The sequence below is a fragment of the Pelodiscus sinensis genome, chromosome 32, assembly GCF_049634645.1.
Source record: "Pelodiscus sinensis isolate JC-2024 chromosome 32, ASM4963464v1, whole genome shotgun sequence".
Lineage (NCBI taxonomy): Eukaryota > Metazoa > Chordata > Testudines > Trionychidae > Pelodiscus > Pelodiscus sinensis.
The window spans coordinates 7221681-7233536 of record NC_134742.1 but is presented as its reverse complement, the minus strand read 5'-3'; the positions used below and the strand labels follow the sequence as shown (position 1 = coordinate 7233536).

At 44.4% G+C, this 11856-nt stretch overlaps 1 protein-coding gene across 1 annotated transcript in view; it reads right to left on the bottom strand.

Annotated features, from left to right (window-relative positions):
- Positions 1 to 94: 94 nt before the first annotated feature.
- The window catches only part of LOC102455920 (killer cell lectin-like receptor subfamily B member 1B allele C), a 31357-nt gene continuing 19595 nt past the window's right edge, over positions 95 to 11856 (bottom strand). The window contains exons 3-7 of the mRNA XM_075913521.1: positions 10841 to 10939; positions 8755 to 8838; positions 4847 to 5001; positions 3765 to 3877; positions 95 to 3027 (exon numbers count right to left, since the gene is read on the bottom strand). Coding sequence (XP_075769636.1) covers positions 2904 to 3027; positions 3765 to 3877; positions 4847 to 5001; positions 8755 to 8838; positions 10841 to 10939 — 575 coding nt within the window. The 3' untranslated portion in view covers positions 95 to 2903. The remainder of the gene's footprint in view (positions 3028 to 3764; positions 3878 to 4846; positions 5002 to 8754; positions 8839 to 10840; positions 10940 to 11856) is intronic.

The window sequence follows — 11856 nt, the reverse complement described above, 5'->3', positions numbered from 1 at the left end:
TATTTTCATGAGACTTTTTGTTTTAACGTAAGATCCTTCTTCTGTAGCTGTCCATGCTGAAAGCTTGTATAAAACTATACCAATGCACTTCAGGCAGTACTTTCACAGAGGACTGCATAGTCTTCTCTAGAAAAATACTTTAAGAGCTAGATTCTGTTCTCAAGTAACATTACAAGTAACTTATCCTCTGGAATCCTTAATGTCGGGGGTATGTCTACAACTACAGGACAAAGTCAAATTAAGATGCACAACTTGCATTTACAAGTTTAATTCTTATGCAGATCGTATGAACAGGAACATTGGCCGGCTGGCACACTACCGTCCACATCCTAATGACTTAACCAACTAAGCAGTGACAATGCTAATTGTTCTTATCAGTATCTTGTAACTACTTGAACCATCTACTCACTGTCTCTCTTTTTTTCCGCTCCTTTTTTCTCTCTTTTTTTCCCTCCTCCCCCCTTTCCTTATTTATTCTTAGATCCTGACTTCTAATACTCCAGTCATCTGAAGAAGGGGGTTGCACTTGTGAAAATTCATGATCCCATCTGCATGTTTTGTTAGTCTTTAAGGTGCTACTAGACTATTTGTTATTTTGTAAGTTGTTTCTGAGTTGAAGGTTTGTCTGAGAGAAGAACAGCTTTAGGATAAGTTTGCAACACGTTTTAGTGCATCAGAACTAGTGCTGCATTTTCTTTTCATTTTAATTCTGTAACGTACTTTGCTCTGTCTGTTTTCACTTGCTGCCACTTAAATCCTAGCCTACTTCTACACTGGCAGGTTCTTGCACAAAAACTCTTCCACGAGAGAGCATCCACACTGCCATGTGCTTTTGCGCAAGAGCATCCATGGCAATGTAGACGCTCTCTTGCGGAAGAAAGCTCTGATGGCCATTTTAACCATGGGGGCTTCTTGCGCAAGAAATTCATGTTGCCTGTCTACACTGCCCTCTTGTGGAAGAGCTCTTGTGCAAGAGGGCTTATTCCTCATGGGGAGAGGAATAACTCTTCACAGGGAAGAAGCCCTGTGTTACAATGCTGTACTGTAAATTTACTTCTGGAAGAACGCTCGTACAGTGTAGACAGACAGCAAGTTTTTGCGGAAGAACAGCTGTTCTTGTGCAAGAAGCTGCCAGTGTAGATGTAGCTCTACAGTTTGTACTTTTGTATTTTTTGTTGACTATCAAACTCCGTGTCAATAATTGTTTCTTGGAGGAGGGGAGAAAGCAGTCACTATGCACAGCCTCCTCTCACGGATAAAGGGACCTACTAGAATGAGCCTTCATCGTGTAAAACTTGTATACCCTGAAAGGTAGATTTTTGTGGGGTTTTGATCCCATTCAGGGTTTGCTTCCCCAGTGCTGAGCCCTAGAATGACCTTCTTCCAGAGGTGAGGTAGTTCAGTGTCTGCATTGATCTTGCGGGAGGGGGACGGTTACCTCCCTCTGTGTCTTGTCTGGGGGAGACCAGGGAATGTGGCCCAGCAGGACACGATGGCAGGGAACTGTAGAGACCAAGGAGACGGAGTGTCAGTGACTTTATCAGCACACCAGGGAACTGCCCCTAGGTATCTTCTGTGAAATCCCCTCCCCCTCCCCCACCGGTCACATATGTAATTTGGTTCCTTTAACAATTTTAACTCTCCCCATTTATTTCTTTTTTAAGAATAAACCTTTAGATTTTAGATGCTAAAGGACTGGCTAACAGCGTGCTTTTGGGGTAAGATTGTGAGTTATATATTGGCCTGAGAATGTGGCTTGTCCTTTGGGATCAGAAGAACCTTTTTCATCTCGGGAGACTGGTTTTCATAACCTCTCCTCTGTATAAGAAGTAGTACTGGTGGTGGCACAGGAAAGCTATATTGTTTGGCTGGGGAAAGGGGGGGGGAGGTCCGTACAATTATAATAGATTGAAAAGGTTGGAAGCCACTGATTTAGATTTCAATTCCATCACTATATTAAAAACACATAAAAACATCCATACTGGCTCAGACCAAAGGTCCATCCAGTCCAGTATCCTGCCTGCTAACAGTGGCCAGTGCCAGATGCCCCAGAGGAAGTGAACAGAACAGGGAATCATTACATGATCCCTCCCCTGTTACCCATTTTCAGCCTCTGACAAACAGAGGCTAGGGACACCGTTCCTACCCATCCTGCTTAATAGCCACTGATGGACCTACTCTCTATGAATTTATCTAGTTTTTTTATTTAACCCTGTTATAGTCTTAATCTTCACAACATCCTCTGGCAAGGAGTTCCACAGGTCTATGCTGCATGACAAAGAACTTCCTTTTGTTTGTTTTAAACCTGCTGCCTATTAATTTCATTTGGTGACCCCTACTTCTTATATTAGGCGAACAAGTATATAACTTTTCCTTACTCACTGTTTCTACACCACTCATGATTTTATAGACCTCTATCATGTCCCCCCTTAGTCTTCTCTTTTCTAATCTGAAAAGTCCTAGTCGCTTTAATCTCTCTTCATATGGGATCCTTTCCAAACCCCTCATCATTTTAGTTGCCATTTTCTGAACCTTTTCTAATGCTAAGAGATATTTTTTAATGAGGTGACCACACCTGTACACAGTATTCAAGATGTGGGCGTACCATGGTTTTATATAGAGGCAATCAGATATTCTCTATCTTATTCTCTATCCCTTTTTAAATTATTCGTAACATTCTGTTTGCTTTTTTGACAGCCACTGCACACTGAGTGGATGTTTTCAGAGAGTGACTCCAAGATCTCTCTCTTGAGTAGTAGTAGCTAATTTAGTCCCCATCATACTGTATGTATAGTTGGGATTATTTTTTTCCAATATGCATCACAGTGCAGTTATCAACATTACATTTCATTTGCCATTTTGTTGCCCAATCATTTGGTTGGGTGAGATCTTATCGAAGCAGTTTATATCTCAAAGGCTTCTTTCTGGCAAACCCATTTGAATTGAGCACCACAGGTTTCAGAACGAATCGCATCTCCCTTTATCACCCCACAGCTGTTCTGTTCAGCAGCGCCAGTTTTTGGGAACCTGTGGAAAGAAGCAAACGTATTATCGGTGGTTTCCGTTTGTTCAGCAAATTCTGTTGAATTTATTTGTCCTCATTTGCATGCGGGGTGCATGTCCAGGCAGAAGAGTTACCTATTTGGAGAAATGTGACAATGACTACGTCTACACTACAAAGAAAAGCCTGAAAAAGATACACAAATGGGGAACCACAAGTTGCACCAAAAAGCATAGAAAACGCTTCTTAAAAGGACAGGCCAAGCTTTTTTTTTTTTTTTCCTTTGCTCTACAACTTCGCCCCAGCTCAGGGATTAATTAAGTCAAGGGATTAATTTTCTAATGACATAAATGTTGCCTTTCAGTTCCTAGTAGCTAACACAGAAGGAAGTGTCACCTGTTGTACATTTTAAATCAGAGCGTGGATCATAAAACCCTAGGGCTGGCCGAGACCTCAGGAGTCATCGAGTCCAGCCCCCTTCCCAAAGCTGGACCAATTCCAACTCAATCATCCCAGCCAGGGTTTGTCAAGCCGGGACTTAAAAACCTTTAGGCATGGAGATTCCACCCCCTCCTTAGGGAACCCATCCCAGTGCTTCCCCACCCTCCTAGGGAAATAATTCTTCCCAACATCCAACCCAGACCTCCCCCACTGCAATTTAAGAATTGAGGTGGCTAATTCTTAGCGCTCAAATCTAAAAAGCAAGGGACTAGGATTTTCTGCCGTTATAAGATAAACATATGAAACGCCAAACAGCACTCACAGCGTTTGATTTAATAGTCTGCCGTCCACCCACATCCAGGTCCTCTCAGGAGATGTCACATTAAGTCCAATCCAAAGATGATTTACACCTTTTGTAACAGTTCGTATGAAATCCTGCCAAGTGTAAAGCAGAGGGGACTGAGTAAAAGTCACTGAAACATGCTAGAATCTCCTGCGTGCTTCTACATAGATACACCCTGTTAAACTTCAGGCTCTCTGCCCACAGTGCCTTGGGAAAATTTGCTTCCTCTGCTCTGAGGATCCGGACCACAGGCGAATGCACCTTCTGCCCTTGGGAAAATGTAATCTCTGTGTAGAACTAAGGAGTTCACATACTAAAGGGGTTACAAGAAAAATCCATTTGCCATTGTGCTATGAATATGAACCAGTTCTTTCCTAATGACACAAATAAGAAATTCTTAGGCAAATACCCATTGGCTACGTCAACACTGCAGGCTTTTTGCTCAAGAACTGTTTTGCGCAAGAGTTCTTGTGCAAAAAATCTTCCACAAGAGCGTGTCCACACTGCCATGTGCTTTTGTGCAAGAGATGTGCTTTTGCACTACAACATCCATGGCAGCGTGGACACACTCTTCTGCCAGAAAGCTCTGCTGCCATTTTAACCACAGGGGCTTCTTGTGCAAGAAATGTATGATGCCTGTCTATACTGCCCTCTTGTGGATGAGCTCCTGCACAAGAGGGCTTATTCCTCGTGGGAAGAGGAATAACTCTTCCGGAAGAAGCCCTGTTTTCCGACGCTCTCCTGTAAATTTACTTGCGCAAGAATGCCCGTGCAGTGTAGACAGCTGGCAAATTTTTGCACAAGAATAGCTGTTCTTGCACAAGAAGCATGCAATGTAGACACAGCCATTAAGATTAGGGGGGTGCATTGTTTCTCATTTCCCCCTTTCTGCTCCCAGAGATAAAGAATGTTTTGTTTTAGATTTTATTAATCCAAAGTTCACGTAACGGAGCCTCCTCACAATATGGCCAGCCTCATTTGTTTACTTATTGCTGATGCAAGTCCTTGTATTGTACTATAGACTCATCTCTCCAGCTGAAGGTTCATCGTATTTTCTTTACCATCTCTTCCTGGTCGTGGATCACTAGCATGTGAGATTTCTTCTCTGTACAGTCCTCAAGGCTCTTCTTCCAGTATTTCATTTCCTGCGAGACCCAATAGCACGTTCCTCTGTGCGACAACCAGTCCTTGGGGCAGAGTTTGCACTCAGAGCCCACTAGAAGGGGAAAGGGAAATGGACTGTCAGTCATTGGCTTGAAGGTTCTAAGTACCATCAAGGATGGAGCCTTCAGACTCTATCCCAACCAGAGCATCTCTCTCTTTCCATTGTGTTTGTTGAGGAACGGCTCGGTTCTTAGCAAGATACATGTGAGGGTGGGACTAAGGGGCTTTGGTAGAGCTAGGCTGGGGCAGGAGTGAGGGCTAGAATCACAGAAGGGGGCTCTGATAGTCAGGTGTTTGAGTATCCCTGCTGTACATGCGCAGCACCTGGATGACTGGTTAGCAGGAATAACACTGGCCAGGTGTCACCATCTTCGTTGCTAGCCAGCCACCAGGCTGAGGGGAATCCGAGTCTCTGGGTCTCTAAATCCCCAAGCATTTAAACCCAAACTGAGTCCAGTCACTGCCCTGATCTTGGAGGTCCAAAGACACATTCTCAGGCTGGCTGTGTCTACACTGGCATGAATTTCCGGAAATGTTTAAAACAGAATAGTTTTCGTTATAAGTATTTCTGGAAAAAGAGCGTCTACATTGGCAGGCTGCTTTTCCGGAAAAGCCCTTATTCCAGAAAAGTGTCTGTGGCCAATGTAGACGCGCTTTTCCGGAAAAGAGCCTCGATTGTCATTTTCGCGATCGGGGCTTTTTTCCGGAAAAGACTACTGGGCTGTCTACACTGGCCCTTTTCCGGAACAGTGTTCCGGAATAAGGACTTATACCCGAGCGGGAGCAGAATAGTTTTTCCGGAATAGCGGCTGATTTTGTACAGTTCAACGTCGTTGCTTTCCCGGAAATTCAAGGGCCAGTGTAGACAGCTCGCAGCTTATTCCGGAAAAGCGGCTGATTTTCCGGAATAAGTGGCCTAGTGTAGACACAGCCGCTATGTCTACACTGCAGGGTTTTTTTCGGCAGAAGATATGTAAATGGAGCACTTATTTGCATATCTTGTGCTCTCATTTGCATATTCTCTTTTGATCTTTTTAGCAGATGAGGTTTTGCCATTAAAGAGCCCCATGTAGACGGGGCCATTTGTCGGGGGGAAAAAAACCCCTTTTGCACAAGATCCCTTATTCCTCAAAAATCGAAGGCTTATAGGATCTTGTGCAAAAGGGTTTTTTCCCCAAAAATGGGGCTTTTTAATGGCAAAACCTCTTCCACAAAAAGGATCAGAAGAGGATATACAAATGAGAGTGCAATATATGCCAATGAGCACTTCATTTGCATATTTTCTGCCAGGGGGAAGAAGGGGGGAACCTGCAGTGTAGACGTAGCCTGGGGGCACAGATCTGATATCCATTTCAGTTAGGCTATGTCTACACTGCAGGCTTTTTGCACAAGAACAGGTGTTCTTGTGCAAAAACTTGCAGAGTGTCTACACTGCACGCGTGTTTTTGCGCAAGTAAATTTACAGTATAGCGTTGGAAAACAGGGCTTCTTCCGTAAGAGTTGTTCCTCTCCCCAGGAGGAATAAGCCCTCTTGCGCAAGAGCTCTTCCACAAGAGGGCAGTGTAGACAGGCAACATGAATTTCTTGCGCAAGAAACCCCTCTGGCTAAAATGGCCATCAGAGCTTTCTTGCACAAGAGAGCATCCACACTGCCATAGACACTCTTGTGCAAAAGCACATCTCTTCTGCAAAAGCCCATGGCAGTGTGGATGCACTCTTGTGGAAGACCTTTTGCACAAGAACTCTTCCACAAAACAGTTCTTGTGCAAGAAGCCTGCAGTGTAGACGTAGCCTCCCAGTTTAACACTCTCTGGAAGCTCATAGTAACTGGGAAGCATTAAATACACAAACGCTTTGCTCAGAGTCTAACACAATTGCTCTTTTACTAACGCATATGATTCCTGGGGAAATTCTGTGCTATTGCCCGTGCACATAACTAATAAACAATGCACATTTTAAAGTTTTTTGTGCAGAAACAAGTTTCTGACAAAATGTGGCTGCAGTTTCCCTTTTCACACACCAGAGGGTGAGGTGACACAAGAATAGCAACACTTCCCAGCAGAAAATAATTTCTGCAGTTCTGCCTCTTGCCCACCACCAGAGGGTTCCATGCCAGCACTTACTTCCCTGTCCCTCAGCTTTGCCCTGCTTCTGGGAAATACAGTTCTGTATTGTAGTTGAAATGAATTATTACTCTAGTTCTGTACGAATATGCCTCGGGAGGTATCTCCTTGTCAAAAACCCTTTCCTGACTCGTCTTTGCTAGCGGTATTGTTACAGACATACGCGTTGACCGGTATTTTGAAATAAATTACCCCAAATAATTGAAACTGGTCTGATTATATTATGCTATTTTGATTAATTAAATGTACAACACAGGCTCTTGCTATCGGTGATGGCTTTCTATCTTGCTAATCCCCTCCTACTATGGGGGTGAGGGGTGCATGTGGCCCTACATAGAATCATAGGATACTAGAACTGGAGGGGAGCTTGAGAGGTCATCGAGTCCAGTCCCCTGCCCTCATGGCAGGACTAAATACTGTCTAGACCATCCCTGATAGACATTTATCTAACCTACTCTTAAATATCTCCACAGATGGGGACTCCACAACCTCTCTGGGCAATTTATTCCAGTGTTTGACCCCCCTGACAGTTAGGAACTTTTTCCTAATGTCCAACCTAAACCTCCCTTGCTGCAGTTTAAGCCCCTTGCTTCTTGTTCTATCCCCAGAGGCCAAGATGAACAAGTTTTCTCCCACCTCCTTATGACACCCTGCACCCCACACGTCACCCCTGCTGCAGCAGTAGTGGGAGCCTGGAGCCCTGAACTCTTTCAATAGCTGCCAGAGCTGCAGGCAGCACACTCCAGGGAGGAGCTGGCTGTGGGAGGCTAGCCCCAAGCCTGTCTCTTCTGCCCAATGCCTTGCCCCTTCTGGAGGTGCATAGCCATATTCTCCCCCTCAAGCCCCCACTTGCCCAGGGGCTCAGTAAGTCTCTCCTCAGCCCTGTTCATGTGAGAAATAAAACTGAAGTTGGCTCGCGATCATAAAAATTCTATGGCCTCTTTTGAATACCTGAAGGCTAAACAGCATGTGTACCAAATTTAGCCCCTCTAAAATCTCCCTGAATTTCACTCCCGTTATGTGGGAAACACCCTGGCCACACGGTTCTGGCTCCTCCATTTCCAGATGCTTAATTTCAATTATGGATTTTAAAACACCTTAAATACTCTCCTAATAAGCAACAAGTGCAGTTGTCTAGGGACACTGCATTATGAGAATTTGTCAAGTACTTTATAATCCAAGTAGTGAGAAACATTTATTGGGTCGTCTTTGCTGTAAATCCAAGATATGGTCCAAAAAACTTATAGCGAAACAACTTAAAGCCGAGATTTTTTTTCCCTGCGGCTGACTTCCATTTGCGAAAATTGGGGTTGTTTTGTGCAACTTAAGAATGGGGAATGGGGGGACTTAAAACACATCAGTTCCTACAAGTGTCATCAACTTTAGCATGGAACAGCGGGATGCCTAACAGCAGGGACACCCTATATTGCATTTCAATTCGTTTGCACTGTCCGCACTGGGAATTTATCCTTTTTGTGGCCGCTAAATGTCACTGCTTCTGCTCACTACCAAGTGGTGCTAAAGATAAGGGAACTAAAGACAGGGAGCACCACACAGGTGCAGCACATCTCTGCTGTATAGAAAACAAGAACATTTTGATGGGCTACTTTGATTTTCAGGTTGCAGCGAATTTTTCCAGTGGGTGTGACATGGGGAAAGGAACCAGTAAGAGTGAGATTTACCTGTTGAGTTGCTGTGTGATGACACACAGAGCGTTTGTTTCAACTGAGATCGGAAATCCTCCAGGCGGGAGCCTTTGTTTGTTACTTTGGGATTATGAAAAAAAAAAGTAGAGGACAGAAAATCCATTATTTACTGTACTGTCTACCAAATCCAAGGGTATGTCTAGACTGAATCCCTCTGTCGGCAGAGGGATGCAGATTAGGCAGGTTGACATTGCAGATGAGGCCGGGATTTAACTATCCCGTGCATAATTAGCATAAAAATGGCCGCCGCATTTTGCCGACTCAGCACTTTGTTGGCAAAAACCAGCAGTCTAGAGGGAGAAAGAAAGCCTTTTTCTACTGAACCTGTAAACCTCCTTGCAGGAGGCATAAAGGATCTGTTGAAAAAGGCTTTCTTTCTCGACAGATCCCCCTCTAGACGGCCGCATTTTGCCCACAAAGTGCTGAGTCGGCAAAATGTGGTGGCCATTTTTATGCAAATTAGGTGTGGGATATTTAAATCCCTGACTCATTTGCAATGTTGACCTGTCTAATCTGCATCCCTCTGCCGACAGAGGGATGCAGTCTAGACATACCCCAAGAGAAGAACAGAGTGGAAATCTCATTCATTACACTTCCTAACGTATATTCATTCCACTTTTCCCTGCATGATTAATAATGAAGTTGTTTTAGTCCAAGCACAGAGATGTTTATATACAAGGCTCTTAGCCACCTCTAGTTAAAGTGAAGTTTTGACTTGCATGGCCCAATGGGTCGAGTATTTCATTCACAAATAATTGGAACTTGGAAAGGAGGTTGTGAGGTTGTCAGCGAGGTTGTGACGAGACAGGAGAATTCAAGCTGCACATTTAGACTGTGAGCACTGTAGAAGCTGTAGAAACCATTTTATGTTTAGCTAGAAGCCATCTTGTATAACAGAAACCATTTCAGCTTTTTGCCTTTGCACGTAGACCAGAGTGAACTTTCTATCACCCCATGTGCCAGGCCAAGACAGATGGGCTATTGGAATGTGTTAATTGGACTGGTTTAGACAGGAGAGGTACTCCCTCGTACCTGTCCGCCATCTTGTTAATAAGGCTTTATTTTCCTAGCTTAATTAATGATTTCTGTAATTGGATGCCCTAACGTCAGGCTGTTTGGTCAAGGGTATAAAGATACTAGGATCAATTGTCTTAAGCAGCCTTATTGGGCCCGACTTTGCTGGGACTATGTTTGGCTCACTTTGCTTTACTAATCAATAAAGCTATCAGTTGCTGGCTGCCTAAACAGAGAGAAGCATGTTTTTGCTTCGACAGCACCTTGGCTAAGGAACTGCCTTACCAGATACCTGAGAAAGTTCCGAACTTTCATTCATACTTCAATCTGACACTTTACAAATGGGCCTTAACAAAGATGCTAATTACCTCACTCATTACAAGGATAGCTTCCCCACTTATCACCCCTGATTAACTATTCAGGTATCTAAAAGGGTGTCATAAGGAGGTGGGAGAAAACTTGTTCATCTTGACCTCTGGGGATAGAACAAGAGGCAATGGGCTTAAACTGCAGTGAGGGAGGTTTAGATTGGACATTAGGAAAAAGTTCCTAACTGTCAGGGGGGTCAAACACTGGAATAAATTGCCCAGGGAGGTTGTGGAATCCCCATCTGTGGAGATATTTAAGAGTAGGTTAGATAAATGTCTATCAGGGATGGTCTAGACAGTATTTGGTCCTGCCATGAGGACAGGGGACTGGACTCTATGACCTCTCGAGGTCCCTTCCAGTCCTAGTATTCTATGATTCCCTCCCTCCCTCTCCTTCACCCCACCTTCTGTTCTAAATCTGATTTGTCAGTTTAATAATGTGTTCACTTTTTTCATTGTATTCCTTTGGTATATATGGTCATGCTAATTCTCTTTCAGAATATGATCTGAGGAAGTGGGTCTGGCCCATGAAAGCTCATCAACTAATAAACTATCTTATTAGTCTTTAAAGCACTACATAGTTTTCCCTTTTGTATAAAACCCAGTAAAAGATGGGTCCCAGGACCCAATGTAATAACAGAACTACAATACAAATCAATATGAGGCCTAAAGCTACTTACCCCAGATGCCCAGCACAATCACAGCTCCTGCCAGGATGACGTTCCCAGCCCATCCGACTCCCAGAGCGATCCAATGCCAATGTGGGCACTGGGAGAAACCTGCAAGAGCCAAAGTTTGGTGAAAACCCTTCAGCATCCAGTGTGAGGAACAAGGTGGCTTGTTTTCTCCTTTGAGCCTGTGCTGCAGTATTTTGAGGCTGTGTCTACACTGGCAAGATTTTGCACAAATGCTTTTAACGGAAGAGTTTTCCCGTTAAAAGTATTTGCACAAAAGAGCATCTACACTGGCATGTGCTTTTGCGCAAAAGCATCCGTGCCAGTGTAGACGCTCTCTTGCACAAGAAAGCTCCAATGGCCATTTTAGCCATCGGGCTTTCTTGCGCAAGAAATTAACGTTGTCTGTCTACACTGGCCTCTTGTGCAAGAGGGCTTATCCCTGAGCGGGAGCGTCACAGTATTTGCGCAAGAAGCACTGATTTTGTACATGACAACGTCACTGTTCTTGTGCAAATACTCGCAGCCAGTGTAGACAGGCGGCAAGATTTTGTGCAAAAGCAGAGTTTATGAGAAGGTTGCTTGGGGGGGGGGAGGATCTTCCATGACTTGCAATTCCTCTCAACTGTCTGGGCCCAGAAACTCCAGAGTTGTTATGGTTTTGGCAGAGATAAAAACCACAAGAACATAAGAGCGGCCAGACTGGGTCAGACCAAAGGTCTGTCCAGCCCAGTGTCCTGTCGGCCCACAGTGGCCGGTGCCAGGTGCCCCAGAGGGAGGGAACAGAACAGGGAACATCCAGTGACCCCTCCCCTGTCGCCCATTCCCAGCCCCTGACAAACAGAGGCCAGGGACCCCTCCCTGCCCAGCCTGGCTAAAACCAGAGTAGATGCCTCTGTTCAAGTTTCTTGTAAACTGGATTTTGGGCTCTGAGGATGAAGAGAACCTGCCTCATACACTTCTGTTAAGGGATGAAGGCATCAGACTCTGATTGTTGTTGAAGCCTGATAATAGCACAGACA